This window comes from Vitis riparia, chromosome 18 (genome assembly GCF_004353265.1).
Source record: "Vitis riparia cultivar Riparia Gloire de Montpellier isolate 1030 chromosome 18, EGFV_Vit.rip_1.0, whole genome shotgun sequence".
NCBI classification, from domain to species: domain Eukaryota; kingdom Viridiplantae; phylum Streptophyta; class Magnoliopsida; order Vitales; family Vitaceae; genus Vitis; species Vitis riparia.
Window position 1 is genome coordinate 38,781,941 of NC_048448.1, and position 18,461 is coordinate 38,800,401.

At 34.9% G+C, this 18,461-nt stretch overlaps 1 protein-coding gene across 1 annotated transcript; it reads right to left on the minus strand.

Annotated features, from left to right (window-relative positions):
* Positions 1-14,260: 14,260 nt before the first annotated feature.
* On the minus strand, positions 14,261-15,945 carry LOC117905862 (kinesin-like protein KIN-14S). The gene is made up of 3 exons (XM_034818720.1): positions 15,727-15,945; positions 15,344-15,623; positions 14,261-14,363 (listed from the first exon to the last, which is right to left on the minus strand). Exons 1-3 carry the CDS (start codon positions 15,854-15,856, stop codon positions 14,261-14,263), a joined length of 513 nt encoding a protein of 170 aa, XP_034674611.1. The 5' UTR covers positions 15,857-15,945.
* Between the last annotated feature and the right edge of the window lie 2,516 nt (positions 15,946-18,461).

Here is an 18,461-nt window from a genome sequence, read left to right on the forward strand (position 1 = left end):
GGGGATCGACAACCACTAGAAAGCATCTAAAGACAAGTGTGTGTGTGTGTGTGTGTGTGTCTATGTCTTTGTGTGTGTGCGCGCTAGAATTAGGCGATCTGATGTATGAATTATGACTTATTGTATGAACTAAGCTTGCAACCATTTAAGTGGTTTATTGTGTCCTATTTTGATTTCAAATCCCAATATCGAAAGACTCCTAAATAAAGGTTTAAATAAATCCAATATAAGACCAAGTATTTAAATGTTATATGTATATCAAATCATAGATAAAAAGTGTTGTAAACATAAGCTAATTGTAATCTAACACAAGGAACAAATTTATAGCTGTATAAATGATTAATTAGACCTGAATTAAACGCTAAAATAAATGCCTAAAGGGCCCTAAGTGAGTATCCAATTAAATCATACAATTTCCTCTTTAAGTAACATGCATGTATGTGAATTATGAAATGTGGATTCCCAAGAATCAACTAAACAAAAATACATAAAATCAAATCCTCATAAATCAAAATAAAACTGATGATTTCAAAGCCAATTATCATAGGATTATCAAACGGCTTTATTAGGTTAAAACTTAGGTTAAATCAAATCAAAATTCCATTCTAAACCATGAAACAACAAAGATCATTCACACATTGATCTAAACAATGGATTCTAGCAACACTCATGTGTGGCCCAGTTTGTCCACACCCAATCCTAATCTAGAATAATTAAAACCAAAGAGAGTTAATAAAAGAAAATGAGCAAAACCAAGATTAAAATTCAGCGAACTTATCTCAACCTTCTTGAAAAGATCAAAACTGAAAACTTCTTGAAAAGTCTTCATGATTGAGAACTGAAGCCTTTTCTTCCCTCCAATGCTTTCCACGTGATCTCCTCATGACCTCATAAAGAATCTTTGCATCCATTAAAAAGGTGATCCCATGTGAAAGAAAAAAAGACAAAACTAAAGTTAGTGCACTAGCATTACAAAATTAAAAAAACTATTTAAATAACTAAATAAAATAATTTTATGTCAACCAAAAATTAAAGTTCAAATTCATGAAACTAAGATCAAAATATTAGGTACATGCAATCAAACATAAAAAATGTCAATTTCATGCAAATCAAGATCAAATCCTACAACCATGCAATAGAAAAACAAACCTAAACCTAAATGCATTTGAAATCAAATAAAACTTAACAAAAATCCTAAACTAGAAAAAAAAAAAAAAATGTCACTGAGCAAGCACGCTAGGGATCCCTTAAATGTCCCCCAAGGTATCTCCAATAAAAATCCAAAGGTAATGACTGAAAAAGTTGCTGTAGGCCACCGAAAAGAGCTTAAAAATAGTTCAGAAAAGGACCATAAGATCATAAACAAGTAACAAAAGATGACTAAGGGCAAAGTTGGGCATCATTTACCAAGAGGACAAAATGAAGGGTCTACAACTAATCCAGAGCTACTTATGTTGCGTCTATTAATAAATATAATCACCAATAAATAAAGTATCTCTCTTTGTTTGTAGTATCTCTTTTTGGTCCAAAATTCAAACATCATTTTACATTGAAAAAAGTGTAATGTTTGTGCAAGTGGCAAAGTGAGAACTACACAACTACAGTGCATTCTATCATCCAATTTACATGTAAGCTCTCAATAGAAAATAAATTCTGTTAAAATTTTTTTTGCCACAAGCATGACACAACTTAATCTTGCTTATGATCATGGTTCTCTCTCATTTTTTATTTATTTTTATTTTTTCTAGTGGTAAAATAAACCATTCCGTTATTCCACAGTTATCAGAATCAAAATATATGTATAAGTTGCATGTTTGACAGAATACCATACTTGAAATGGTACAGCTATAGTAAAGAATTCAGTTAAGAGGACCTTACTTATTAGGAGGCTGGTTGGATTTTTCTACCAAAAGGTCCCTTATCTTCTCATTGTAAACCTCCAACATGCTAACAAACAATTCATAATTTATTATGTGGCTTCTCTCCCTTGAAATTCAGAACAACTCCTTCAAAGTCCTGTAGTTGACTCCCCCATTTTCTGGAGTTCCTTCCATTGTAAAGGTCTTTCCAGTTCCAGTTTGTCATAGGCAAATATACAGACATTGTACCCATCCAACATGGAAGTCACAATTGGTGAAGTTTGCGCAAAAACAGCCTCTGCATATTTAACAAACCTAGAGTTAAAAACTTCTAAACAGTGCATGACCAATTAACTAATTAATCCAGAGTAACAAAATCAAGTATCAGTTTGTTCAGGTTACCTTGGTTTTGTTCAGGTTACCTTGGTCACTCCCAGGCCTGAACATATGGTCGAACTTAAATTGCTTCTTTGAAGAATTAGAGCAAATGATTTCAAGCTCATTTTCTCGAGATGACTCAAAATCAACTATAGAAGTAGATCCATTAGCCATTTCAGCTTGATTTAAGGGTCTACATCTGCAGAAGACTCTGATGTTGCCTCTGACTTAAATAACTTCATTGTACAGCCGCTTCTGTTCCAAGCACTCTTCAAGGTACTTCTTCAGAAGCTAACTCCCTTCCAAATGTTTCTTCTACAAATTTTCATTCTCAATACCTAAAATCAAATAAAGCAAATCACAAACCAATCAAAGCCCCCCTAGAAGAAGGATATAGAATATCAGTAGTAGCTAGTGAAGAAGACATACCGAAAAACAGAAGAGCACTGTAAATTTCAGGCCTGGGAGAGGAATCTGCATTAATGCTCTTCACTTCATTACATAAAATTGTGTGCTCCTTCACTGTCTGTCACATGAAGATTCAAAGTCGATAACAAATAAATGAAGATGAACTTTCTTATGACACAAAACATCCTGGATCTAATTGGTTGCTACGAAAAGGCAGGAAAAGAGAAGTAAAATTCTGAATCTTCAATTTTGCATTACTCTACTTACTTAAAATGTGTTGTTCATTCATATTTTTGACAAACCTAAATTATGTAAAATATAACAATCAAAATTTTCTCTTAGGTCGCCCTAATCAAAGCTTTCTCAGCCTCTAAAGATTATGGTTCGGCTATATTTACCAAAACCGTACCTGAGTATCGGTGCTCAACTCATCAATTTTTTCAGAAACTGGAAGTCTCTGGTTATGATCCAAAGAAATATATTGGATTTCCATGGAAACATCATTCTCATCCATCTTGTCCCAATTCAGTTCAACATCCAAAACCCTTGATCAACGCACACATCACAGAACCCCCAACAGACTAGAACCCCAAAAACCACCTTCACCTCTCTGTTTCTTTCCCTTCCCGCTGAAAGATTCCCCCTAAAGATGAAAGTTCCCCACCTCCAGAAAGGTCTCCCTCCTCTCTCTACCTGTGGTGAACTCTGCTCCTCTGAGAATGCCAAAAAAAGTCCTCTCTGTCGATGATGAACTCTATTTTATCAGCACGAGAAATCTCTGGAACTCCAACTATCACTCATCCTCAGGCGTGGTGTGCATGCTCCTTCAACAGAAAGATTCTTCTTCTGGAGACTTCTCCAAAAAGGGCCTGAATGCATGGCGGTTGAGAAACGTGACTGGCAGTAGCTTCCTTGCATGGCCTGTGGTTATGCTTTCCCAAAAGATGAAAACCGAAAACTTCTTGAAAAGTCTTCATGATTCAAAACCGAAGCCTTTTCTTCCCTCCAATGCTCTCCACGTGATCTCCTCATCACCTCATAAAGAATCCATGCATCCATTAAAAAGGTGATCACATATGAAAGAAAAAAAAACAACTAAAGTTAGTGCACCAGCAATACATTATTAAAAAGGACTATGTAAAAAAATAAATAAATAAATAAATAAAATAATTTTATGTCAACCAAAAATTAAGTTCAAATTCATGAAACTAAGATCAAAATATTAGTCATATGCAATCAAACATAAAAAATGTCAATTTCATGCAAATCAAGATCAAATCCTAGAACCATGCAATAGAAAAACAAACCTAAACCTAAATGCATTAGAAATCAAATAAAACCTAAACAAAAATCCTAAACTAAAAAAAAAAAAGGTCACTATGCAAGCACATTAGGGATCCCTAAAACCCCAAAGGTATCTCCAAAGAAAATCCGAAGGTAGTGACCAAAAGAGTTGCAGTGGACCACCAAAAAGAGCTTAAAAATAACTCGGAAAAGGACCATAAGATCATAAACAAGTAACAGAAAATGAATGAAGGTCTATAAATATGCCCTTCTTCGATAGAGAGTAATGAATGAATCACGGATACGTGAGTAATAAATGAAATGAAGTGAACTACACCAAAGAATAGAAAAAACCCGGAAATTTTGTCCTTGGGCAAGACATAACAAACTCAAAATCAATCGGAGTCACATACTAGAGCAAAGAAACTTTGGATGAGGAGAAACAAGGAAATCTGAACACTAAAAAAAACTGACAAAGAATGATTCTAAAAGCCAAACTGAAAAGACAGCTCTAAAAACTAAGTGGGTCTATAGGAAAACCTGATCCCTGAAAACTAACAAAAAGGACTCTGAAAGTCAAACAAAAAAGACAGCTTTAAACACAAAAAGGGTGTACGAGAAAACCCAATCACTAAGAAAAAACCGATAAAGAATGACTCCGATAGCCAAACCGAAAAAACCACTCTAAAACCTAAGTGACTCAGAAAGCTCATCTAAGAGAAATGACTCTGAAAGCTAAGGAATCGACCAAGAAGGAGGAAGTGATACACAAACCCCTTATCAATCGTATGATCTGTACCCTGAATGATGACACTGAATGCCTCTGATCTGAAAACTAGTAAATCAACCATGAAGTAGAATGCCTATAGATATCAAATCTATGGTGGTGAGAAACTACATCGAATGCCCATAGATGTCCAATCTATGGTGGTGAAAATCTTAATCAAATACCCATAGATATCAAATCTATGGTGGTGAGAATATGATCGAATGCCTATAAATATCAAATCCATGGTGGTAAGAATCTGATCGAATGCCCATAGATGTCAAATCTATGGTGGTGAGAATCTGAATCGAAAGCCCATTGATGTCAAATCTATGGTGGTGAAAATCTAATCGAATGCCCATAGCTGTCAGATCTATGGTGATGAAAATCTGATCGAATGCCTACCGATGTCAAATCTATGGTGGTGAAAATCAAAATGGAAGAGGGATGCCCTAAACAACTCAACGAATGGGGGATTCCCTAAACATCTCAACAAAAAGGAGATGCCCCTAAACAAACTGATGAATAATGCCCATAAATGTCCAATCTATGGTGGTAAGAATCTTAATCGAAAGGGGATGCCCTAAACAACTCAATGAAAGGGGAATGCCTTAAACAAAAATGAGGGATATGCCCCAGTATAGCAACTGATGCGAACTTATTAAGAAAATGCTCCACTATAATAGGTACAATCTCAAAAATACTCCATTGAGGCCTCTAATCAGTGAAAATGTCCAACCTCAAAGAAAATGCTCTCCTAGGGAGGGGACTAGCCTCAACAAAGGAAAAGGGAATATGCCCCAGTATAACAACCAATGCATAGTCACAAGGATAACCAAATAATACAAACCTGTCATCTCTGTCTCCAATGATGAAATAATCAAACGACTCAAGGTACATGTACATCATCAACCAATCATGCTAGCTCAAGGAAACTCCACTAAGGATCAGAAATGATCATGCTAAACTACTCCACTGGAAGTATGGATGAAAACCTATCTCGCTAAGGTGACTCCCATAAAAATCCCGATGATATCTAAAAATGCAAACCTAAGTCAATGGCCTAGGAAAGGCTCCACTAGGAAACTAGGGTAAATGGATTGTCAAAACGATGATCTACATCATGAACTGAAGTGACTAGGATAACAACCAATTGAAAAATCTCGATAAAAAAGGTACACCTTAATATAAAAACTTCAACTAACAAGAAGCAAATCAAGTAACTAGGATATCGATAGAGTATCCTATAAATCCTAAGAGGAGATATGCCCCAATATGTGATGACGACCGATAAGAGACGGAATATCAAGACACAAGACACTCTAGGATATGCTCAATGATAATGCAATGGAAAAGTCTAACCTCAATCATCAAATGCTCAAATAGGACCATACATCACAAAAACTATGCTGATAAAGACAAACCAAAATGATGGACAAAACAAATGTCCAAAAAAACGTACAAGTCTACAGCGCAAGCAGATCAAGACACAACATATCAACTGTCAATATGAAGACACCATCTCAAATACATCCCCACCATCATGGAAGATACTGAACCTAATGTCCAAAGGTATGCAAACACTCAACCAAAAAACTCAAAACCGGCCTACATCCTCTCCTCTGATCGAGAAAGTGGGATAAGATCCTATAGGATGATAAAAAAAAGGTAGACTCAAAGTGAAATATCAGTAGAGCTCAAGCAAAATGAGATAGATGTAGGTATAGTGGTGTCAAAGGTAGAATGTATAGGTGTGTAACATAGGTAAATGGATATCCACGTCGAACTAGGTGAGCTGAGGAGACTGATCCCAAAATATCATCATCTCTATAATCCATCGAAAGCAACATTCATAAACAAGAAGTCAAAATCAGAGAAGATGCCCCAGTATGAATACATCCTCTCAAAATGGGGGAGCTCCGAATAGAAAAAACACCTCCAAAATCAATCACAGATGAGAAAAATATGACCCCACAGGGCGAAGATGCAAAATGGTCAAACTCATGTAAGATAACCTCTAGAAAGTGTACATCTGGTATAATTTTCATCTCAAAATCCATCACTAATGAATGGATTATGCCCCAATATAAGCTCATACCTCTGAACTCTGACATGGTCATGTCTCAATGTAACTCCAAGGTCAATAGCCGATGAGAGGGTTATGCCGTAGTGTAGGGCAATCTCTGAAATGACTAAAATCCACTAAGAACCCTCACAAGTGTACGTCCTGATCAAATCATCTCAAAAATCAATCAATACCAATGAGAAGTCTATGCTCCAGTGTAGTAAAATCAAAGAAAATCACCCAGTCATACCTCATACTCCAATGTGAAAGGAAAATCTCATCATCTCTAAAAGAATGACAAATCATCTCAAAAATCAATCAATACCAATGAGAAGTCTATGCTCCAGTGTAGTAAAATCAAAGAAAATCACCCAGTCATACCTCATACTCCAATGTGAAAGGAAAATCTCATCATCTCTAAAAGAATGACTATGCCTGAAAAATTCATCATCGATCTAAGAGGAGTATGCCTTTGTGTAGAGTACATCCGATGAAATATGTCAAACACATCTCGTACTCCAATGTGAAAAGAATGCTCGATCTCCTCTGAAGAATGGCTATAACTCATAAATCCATCATCATGTGAGAGAAATATGCCCCAGTGTAAGCACATCAAATGAAATCTCCTATGCAAGTCTCATATTCCAATACGAAGGGAAGTCTGATCACCTCTAAAGAATGTACATGACTCATAATCCGCCATCGACTGAGAGAAACACGCCCCTGTATAAGGCTCACCATATCAAACCATCCAACCATATCTCATACTCAAATGTGAAAGAAATGTCAACTACCTCCAAAGAATGGCTATGACTCAATGTAAACTATCACCCCAAAAATCCATCATCGTTTGAGGAGGTATGCCCCTGTGTAAACATATCGAATCAATCAACACCAATGAGGGGGTATGTCCGAACATAGTAATATCAAATGAAATCATCCATCTCATACTCCAATATGAAGGAGATGTCTAATCTCCTCTAAAGAATGAGCACCTCTCGATGTAAACTATCATCTCAAAAATCCATCACTAGCTGAAAAGGCATGCCCAGTGTAATACATCGGACAAAGTGGCTACATATCCAACAAAACTCTCTAAGGTGGCTATGCCCCAGTGTGAGGTCATGTCATATCTCATGATCCATCATAATCCGACCAATCTCTAATCAATCTCAAGTATCGCTCATGCGTGAACTATCAAACACAATGTATGATCTCGTAGCCTCAAGGTGGACTTAAGACACGGGACGTAACGTAGGCTAGGGTGATAAGGTGAAGAAATGAAGGGAAACTAGGCTCAAATACCCAATGACCAAACCCATACCCTCGTGTATCAAAATGCAATATGTGCAGAAAATCTCATAAACCATGAACCTAAGGACGCCCAACATGGATGTATCAATGAGGAATAAAGATATTTAATGTGAATGTATCGATAATGAAATGAAAGAAAGAAATAACATCAGGATGCAAAGGAATAGCGATGATGTAATAGAAATATCAAATACAGGATGTGGATGGATATGAATGAAAAACGACGAAGACAAGGTGAATGAAATAGAGTGAAGAATAATGGGTCGGAAAGAAATCAAACGAGCACTGATTTGCTCAAATCAAGACATGGAGAATGGTCAAATCACCAATGGATGAAATGATAAAACAGACAATAATCCAGAGTTCTTAGGAAAAGGTCATTCGTCTCTCTCACGCATAAAGTGTACAAGACAAACCCTCAGAGGTGAGGGATTAGAGAGCTCACATACGAACTCTCATCAATAAATGAACTCAATAAAACAATCCTCAATGACTACCACAGGCTCAATGGAGTAAGACAATACATACATATATACACCCCCATTTTTTTTTTTTTTTTTTTTTTTTTTTTTTTTTTTTTGCGCATAACTTCAATATCAATACATGCGCTCCAATGAGAATGCATAATGACATGGTAACTTTTTTTTTTTTTTTTTTTTTTTTTTTTGTGCATAATCTGAATATCAATACACGGGCTTCCAATGACAATACATAATGACTTGGATAACTCTTTTTTTTTTTTTTTTGCACATAATCTGGATATCAATACATGGGCTCCAATGAGAATACATGATGACATGGACAACTCTCAAACAATGATATAAACTCTCACTGACAAGATAACCTTCTCAACTAAGGATCTCTGGACCAATGTCCATAGGATGGGATGTAAATGGTGATATGACTGTACTCCATGCAATGAAATGTGAAAAATTAGTACTCGAGGAATGAAAAGAAACGAAGTAAATCAAATGATAAGGAAGTCAACAAGATGGAACAAAGGACACAAATAGTGGAAATAATGAAACATGGATATCATGGGGATAACAAAATAGTGAAGAAAATATGTCCGTAAGTCCAAGGCTCCTAAAACTCTTGAACAAAGCATATGTACATCAGAGGGCCCCTATCCCGGTGTAAAGGTGAGCAAGGCTATAAGAAAGAAAAAGGCCAAGATGTTCATGCGAGGCTCAAAAGGCTAGCAACGGTCTAAATGTCAATAAAGGTGATAAGGTATAAGTTGACCGAAATGATGGCCACCCATCCTGCGACCACGATTCCAAACATTGTGCTCTCAAACTATCACATGATCAACACTAAAGATCAATGTCCATCCAATGTAACTGTGTCAACCCTCTAAATCATATAAAAAAAATCTCACTCTGAATGCACCGTAGTAGTGTAAAAAATAATCCTCTCAACAGTAGAATAGCAACCAATGTCATCTAGTAAACATGAATCACTCATCATCCCCTCATAATGTTGACCCCTATAACCATGCCAATCCACTGGAGTCATGTGTAAAAGCCCAATCTGAATACTCAACAATGATCTGAAAGATGATCCTCTCAATGACAGAATAGACAAAGATCTCATCAACCACAACCTCTCATCACAATCCAACGGTCATCATGGAAGATCAACCTCTATAGCCATGCCAACCTCCTGAAATCATGCATATGGGTCTAATTTGGATGCTCCATAATGATCTCAAAGATGATCCTCTCACCCAAATAGTAATCAGTGATCTCATAAAGCGATCTAAGTACTCTCATCATAATCCACTGATCATCCCCTCATCGTGCAAAGCTCATCTGCAGTCTGGTCTCCTCAAGCTCTACCTGGTCAAGTCAGAAAATGGATAAAAGGAACAGATAATGGTGTTATGCAAGAATATCTAGGGATGGAAAGGTCGAGTGATAATGGGGTGAGGGGTGATGCTACATAAGGCTCAGAATAGGTGGGCACACAAGAATAGAACATGTGGAAATGGGTAGGTACTACTCTGATTATAAGATAGATGAGTCACAATCTTGAATTTTTTGGTTTAGGCTCCTGGTCCAAGGTCAAAAAGCTCAATGTCCTCCATGATGGGTCAGACCTCAGGATCACAATATGCAAGTGAAGAGATGGCTAATGACTAAAGATCTAACACAACACACGTAGTGTGGTCCTGTGATGATAATCAAAATCTGGATTTATGATAAAGACTCTAAAGTCATAAGGGTGTCCATTATGAGATGGCTACAAATCTAATTAAAGAATTTCTATCAATAATCCAAAAAATGAGTGAGGTGTGAAGAACACTATCATAGGACCAATACTCTATCTATAACAAGACATGCCTGATTCACTTTCAACCCAAGCTCAATAAAGAAAATGATAAGGTTATCAAGACAAATCCTCAAAAAATGTATGAATGTGAAAACAAGCCTCTAATGAAAATGATAAGCATCATGGTAAAAATAGAATCAAGTGAATCAATCAAAGGATAAAGTATCAGGCCCATGATAAGTATAGGATGTAAAAAGGTGATCATGATCGATAAGCATATCATAAAGTATCAATCGCGATGACAACAAACTAAAGAATGATAATTCAAAAAGGAGGGAACTGAATAAGATACGACACAAGGGAAGCATGAAAAAAGTAGCCTGATCCGAACAATAGGCAAAAAACCAATACAGCACGATAAAGTGGTCCACTGAAACTCAAAAAACCACTAAACTCTGAACATTCTAGAAAGAAACCAAATGGAGGGAGTACTAGATCCTAACTGTGATTAGAGTGACCTCTGAAGGCTCTCAGATGCACCCATGTGTAGGACGGAAATTCCTAATAAAAGGATCTAAGCACAACCTATAAGGACAAGGTGGGCTCTAAAAAATAAGTGGGTGGGTTAAGGGAATCCCTAGCACAAGTGATCGTACCCTTCGGCGATATGCAACCCTCTACATGCCATCGAAGAGATAGGGTGCTTCCATGCAAGGTGGTCATCACCTCCACACATGCACTTCGTCACATCCCAAGGGGTTTCCTATGGTGAAGGCTCTCCTACTAGTTAGCGCATCTCACAACTCTTAATCACTCAATCACTAAAAGACAATCCAATGTGCACAGTGAAAGGTTTGGGTGCATCCAAAAAACCTATCTAAAGCTAGAAAATAAAACATAAACAAATAATCAAGCATCAAACAGGAGAAAGATAGTCATGCAACAATCAGCCAGGCAATACAAGTATAAATAATCCATCTATATATTTGCCTAGATCATTCATCATGCTATGGTATAATAATCATGCAATAAGAGTATAACCAAATCATGTCAAGACAAACACAATAGACAATGAAGCAACCATAAGTAAACATCATAATCTAATTTGCATCATAGATACTTATAGTATCAAAAAATCTTCAATGTGCCATTATACACTCAATCATACAAAGGCACAAAGAAGGGTTATCCACTAATTGACCAATCAAACCCCACATTTACCTCAACCTAAGTTCAAGTTTGACCTTCTATGATCCCCAGCAGAATCGCCACTTTGTGATCCCGCATTTTCACATGCGTTCCCACTCAATGGTGAGACTCACTTTTTTTTTTAGTTTTTAAAGGGCAAAAAAAATAAGAATGAAAAATCCCAAATGTGACTCCTAAAAGAAAAGGTAAGTCTGTGAAAACCAATGATGAAAATATCGGTATTTCAATTTTACGGATATATCGGATGTATCGACAGACATTTTGGAAAAAAAATTCAGTAGACATAAAGTTGATTAAAACTTATGAAAATATTGAGAAAAACTCTAAAAATGATATAATAAACAATAATAGACACTTTAAAGTTGTTTTATAAAAAAAATTATATATGTATATGATATAATTAATCATATTTAATAATAATATCGTATACATCGATAAAAAATATAAATTTTATAAATATATATTTATTATTGAATTTACATTAAATATTGTTCGAAAATAATATTGTGATACGTGATTATAATATATTTAATTTTAAAATTATAATTCATTTAATTTAAATTGTATTAAATAATATAAAATAAATGATGATATATGTATAAATTTTTTAATATTTATATTTAATTAATATATAATAGAAAAAACTTTTAATAAAAATTATAATGATAGTTTTTATATTTTTAGTAATTAATTAAATGAAATTTAAAAATAAAATAATTAGAATTCATTTGTTTATTAAAATATTCTTTTAATATTTTGTTTTATGATAGTTATACTATATATTTATCTGGTGCTCATATTTTAACAAATGGCAAGTTAGACTAGTGGTCGACCGGGGCTTTTTGGTTTTGGTTTGGGCTCAAGTTCGAGCCCCAATGCTTGTGCAACAATTTGATATTTTGGAGGGTTTGACCGCACGTTGACTAGGCCACTACGCGTTGATTGAACCAAAATATCGGCAAAAACATCAATAAATCAGTAAAAATCCGATATTTCAACAATTTTTCAGTGAAAATTGTCAATTTTTTCTGATATTTCTTCCCATTTTTTGTATCGTCCCTTGCCGAAACACGAAATTTCGATGAAATTTCCTTAATTTTTTCCTAAATTTTCATCAATGGTGAAAACCAAGTTGGGCCCGAAGATCAGGTTACTTATTGGGAAAGTACGACGAACAACCGTAGTACCCCTCTAAGCCCTAAAAGCTAAGTCTCTACTAAGTAAGTTGAAGTAATTATGGCAATTAATGGGTAAATCAGTGGATAGCATGGATCAAAGTATATGTTAAAACATGCACTCTCAATAAGCAATAATCACAGAAAGTGAAAAACGTACCTTTATAGTTTGTTAAGCGCTTCCATAAAACAAGAAGATTAGTTCACAGGCAACAATGTCATAACATATACTAAAATCCTCATCACTAAAAGATTGATTTATATCTTCTAATTGGGTTATTATTTTTGCCTCAAACAAAATCTTAAAATCAAATTCAAGAAGTTTACAACACCATGGAATAATTAGAAAAATTTTAAAGAGTTTCTAAATGGTCAAATTCAAATTTACAAGTTCAAGGGTATAATGAACTATCAACAACTTTAGTAAAAAACCATATTTTGAAAAACTCTGTATGTAGAGATCCATCAAATCTCATTTTAATTTCCACGAATTCATCCATAAAGACTCCATTGATTGGAGTTATGAATTTTAATTCGTATTTATTCAAAACCAAAACTCATTTTTAAAACTTTTGAAAGTTGCATACCGAATAAAATAGGTAGAATGGTCTTTTAGAAAGTAAACTTTTCATTACCTAATTGATCTAAGATTAATTTAAATATAGAACTTTGAGAACTCATTTTGTTTTAGGAGCAATCGAAAACATTTTTTTAAAATCATTAAAACACATGGGAATCATGAACCACTAGAAAGAACCTAAAGACAAGTGTGTGTGTGTGTCTATGTGTGTCTGTGTCTTTGTGTGTGTGCGCGCTAGAATTAGGCGATCTGATGTATGAATTATGACTTATTGTATGAACTAAGCTTGCAACCATTTAAGTGGTTTATTGTGTCCTATTTTGATTTCAAATCCCAATATCGAAAGACTCCTAAATAAAGGTTTAAATAAATCCAATATAAGATCAAGTATTTAAATGTTATATGTATATCAAATCATAGATAAAAAGTGTTGTAAACATAAGCTAATTGTAATCTAACACATGGAACAAATTTACAGTTGTATAAATGATTAATTAGACCTGAATTAAACGCTAAAATAAATGCCTAAAGGGCCCTAAGTGAGTATCCAATTAAATCATACAATTTCCTCTTTAAGTAACATGCATGTATGTGAATTATGAAATGTGGATTCCCAAGAATCAACTAAACAAAAATACATAAAATCAAATCCTCATAAATCAAAATAAAACTGATGATTTCAAAGCCAATTATCATAGGATTATCAAACGGCTTTATTAGGTAAAAACTTAGGTTAAATCAAATCAAAATTCCATTCTAAACCATGAAACAACAAAGACCATTCACACATTGACCTAAACAATGGATTCTAGCAACACTCATGTGTGGCCCAGTTTGTCCACACCCAATCCTAATCTAGAATAATTAAAACCAAAGAGAGTTAATAAAAGAAAATGAGCAAAACCAAGATTAAAATTCAGCGAACTTATCTCAACCTTCTTGAAAAGATCAAAACTGAAAACTTCTTGAAAAGTCTTCATGATTGAGAATTGAAGCCTTTTCTTCCCTCCAATGCTTTCCACGTGATCTCCTCATGACCTCATAAAGAATCCTTGCATCCATTAAAAAGGTGATCCCATGTGAAAGAAAAAAAGACAAAACTAAAGTTAGTGCACCAGTAATACAAAATTAAAAAAGACTATGTAAATAAATAAACAAATAAATAAAATAATTTTATGTCAACCAAAAATTAAAGTTCAAATTCATGAAACTAAGATCAAAATATTAGGTACATCCAATCAAATATAAAAAATGTCAATTTCATGCAAATCAAGATCAAATCCGACAACCATGCAATAGAAAAACAAACCTAAACCTAAATGCATTAGAAATCAAATAAAACTTAGACAAAAATCGTAAACTAAAAAAAAAAAAAAAGTGTCACTAAGCAAGCACGCTAGTGATCCCTAAAAAGTCCCCTAAGGTATCTCCAATAAAAATCCAAAGGTAATGACTGAAAGAGTTGACCACCGAAAAGAGCTTAAAAATAGCTTAGAAAATGACCATAAGATCATAAACAAGTAACAAAAAATGAATGAGGGCAAAGTTGGGCATCATGTACCAAGAGGACAAAATGAAGGGTCTACACCAACTAATCCAGAGCTACTTATGTTGTGTTTATTAATAAATATAATCACCAAGAAATAAAGTATTTCTCTTTGTTTGCAGTATCTCTTTTTGGTCCAAAATTCAAACATCATTTTACACAGAAAAAAATTGTAATGTTTGTGCAAGTGGCAAAGTGAGAACTACACGACTACAGTGCATTCTATCATCCAATTTACATGTAAGTTCTCAACAGAAAATAAATTCTGTTAAAAAATTTTTGCCATAAGCATGACACTACTTAATCTTGCTTATGATCATGGTTCTCTCTCATTTTTTATTTTTATTTTTTCTAGTGGTAAAATAAACCATTTTGTTATTCCACTGTTATCAGAATCAGAATATATGTATAAGTTGCATGTTTGACAGAATACCATACTTGAAATGGTACAACTATAGTAAAGAATTCAGTTCAGAGGACCTTACTTCTTAGGAGGCTGGTTGGATTTTTCTACCAAAAGGTCCCTTATCTTCTCATTGTAAACCTCGAACATGCTAACAAACAATTCATAATTTATTATGATGCTTCTCTCCCTTGAAATTTGGAACAACTCCTCCAGAGTCCTGTAGTTGACTCCCCTATTTTCTGGAGTTCCTTCCATTGTAAAGGTCTTTCCAGTTCCAGTTTGTCCATAGGCAAATATACAGACATTGTACCCATCCAGCATGGAAGGCACAATTGGTGAAGTTTGTGCAAAAACAGCCTCTGCATATTTAACAAACCTGGAATTAAAAACTTCTAAACAGGCAAGACCAATTAACTAATTAATCCAGAGTAACAAAATCAAGTATCAGTTTGTTCAGGTTACCTTGGTCACTCCCAGGCCTGAACACATGGTCGAACTTAAATTGCTTCTTTGAAGAATCAGAGCAAATGATTTGAAGCTCATTTTCTCGAGATGACTCAAAATCAACTATAGAAGTAGATCCATTAGCCATTTCAGCTTGATTTAAGGGTCTAAATCTGCAGAAGACCCTGATGTTGCCTTTGAGTTAAATAACTTCATTGTACAGTCGCTTCTGTTCCAAGCATTCTTTCAAGGTACTTCTTCTTCAGAAGCTAACTCTCTTCCAGATGTTTCTTCTACAAATTTTCATACTCAATACCTAAAATCAAACAAAGCAACTCACAAACCAATCAAAGCTCCCCTAGAAGAAGGATAGAGAATATCAGTAGTAGCTAGTGAAGAAGACATACCGAGAAACAAAAGGGCATCGTAAACTTCAGGCCCGGGAGAGGAATCTGCATTAATGCTCTTCACTTCATTACATAAAATTGTGTGCCCTTCACAGTCTGTCACATAAAGATTCAAACTCGATGACAAATAAATGAAGATGAACTTTCTTATGTCACAAAACGTCCAGGCTCTGATTGGTTGCTAAGAAAAGGCAGGAAAAGAGAAGTAAAATTCCTGAATCTTCAATTTTGCATTACTCTGCTTACTTAAAACGTGTTGCTCATATTTTTTGACAAACCTAAATTATGTAAAATAAAAGATTCAAAATTTTCTCTTAGGTCATCCTAATCTGAGCTTTCTCAGCATCTAAAGATTATGGTTAGGCTATAATTACCAAAACCGTACCCGAGTCTTCATCAATTTTCTGAGAAACCGGAAGTCTCTGGTTATGATCCGAAGAAATTTCTTGGATTTATTTCCATGGAAACATCATTCTCATCCATCTTGTCCCAATTCAGTTCAACTTTTTCCTGGAGCAACATCCAAAGCCCTTGATCAACACACACATCACAGAACCCCAAAACCAACAGACTAGAATTTCAAATTCCCATCACTTCGGAGTTAAGACCCAAGAAAACAAAAACCACCACTCAACTGCACCTAACACGACCACCTGACTGACATTTTCTCAATTTCTTGAACCCAACAAAATAAGTTCCTCGGATTTCTCCTCCATATTCTCAGCATCCAAACAGTGCTCAAAACAACCAAATGAAAGAACAAACTACTCAAGAATTCGATACTGCAGACACCCAAACATCTTCTCGAACTCAAAAATTCAAGAAGACCAAAACAATTACCGTTTCTAGGGTTTATGCTTCTTGAATCGAAGAAAGAAAAACAAAAACAAAAAGATAAAAGAAGAAACTTTATTCAGAAATTGAACAAAGCCCTGTGATCTGAGAGCAATGCGATCGGAAAAGCGACGACGTTTCGCAGATCGAAGAGTTGGAAGAAGAGAGAAAGGGTGGAATTGATGAAAAGGAAAAGCAGAGAAGACGGTGGATTCCTCAACGGTCACATAGGGTTTTTATAAGTTTGAAATTAATGAATGTGGGCTGTTGGACCGGGAGAGATTGCGCCAACGGCTATAAACTTTGGCACCTTTTTTTTGGAAATTTTTTCATTGGAAACGGTAATTTCCTATTGTTTCTAAATTGGGTATGCCACGTCACCTAATTGGGATGCCACGTCACCTATCGGGATGCCACGTCACCTAATTTTGGAAGCCACGTCACCTAGTAGGTGGGGTGCCACGTCCCCTGATGTTTGGAAAAATGTAGGTAAATGAACTGATATAATATAAGATTCATTTTCTCAGGAACCAAACAGTGGAGGGAAAAGGGAAGAAACTGAGAGAAGTGTGAGACTATTGCTTGCATCTGAGACTAGTTCTGAGATAACCTCTGGTACTCCGTGGGCTTAGACTCTCCCCAGATACGACCTTGTTCCACCTGCAACTGTGTACTGAAGCTCTTGCAATCGAGCCATGCATTCATCCACCTGAATTGCACCCAACAAAAACAAAAAAACACAGACCCAGAAGTTAGGGAGAGAGAGATGTGAATGCAAATCTCTGTTTGGTTGCTGAGAAAATTAAGGCAAGAAAACCCCAGAGAAGGCAGTGCACTGGACGAGAGTTGCTCAAACCCCCATTAATGAGAAATGCTCAAAATTATACAAACATCCAACCCAGTACGAGAGTTCCTCTTTTGATCTCACTACGGTTTATGACCATAAAGGCGGTGCTCCTATATGCCTAGAGCTGCTAGGCCTAATTACTTTAAGTTCAAGAAGTTCAGAGGTCTGTGCTAGGCCTAATTATTTAATTTATACTCAATAAATGAGTTGACATCTTATTTGCCCCTCGACTCAAATAGATTTTCTTTACCTTTAACAAATGAGATAAATGATAAAAAAAATAAAAAATTATTTGGATTTGATGTTCATGATAATAATTATAATACACATGGCTAAAAAATTTAATTATGACCTATTTAGTAATGTTTTTTTTAAAAAAAAAGTTCTTAATGATTTTTTGAACAAAATTTTGTCAGAGAATTCAAACATGAAAAACAATTTTTTAGCTAACATACTATAAAAAGTTTTAGATATTTTCATAATTTTAATTGTTTCTTAGTTTTTATAAAAGGAATTTATAAAACGCCTCAAATTTATTCTAAAAAAACATGTCCTATGAATAAATTCTCACAAAACTGTTTTTAATAGAAAAAAAAAATTAAGTTGGAAAATATCCCACAATTTCTTACTTTATTTTATTTTTAAAACAAGATATATATCATAAA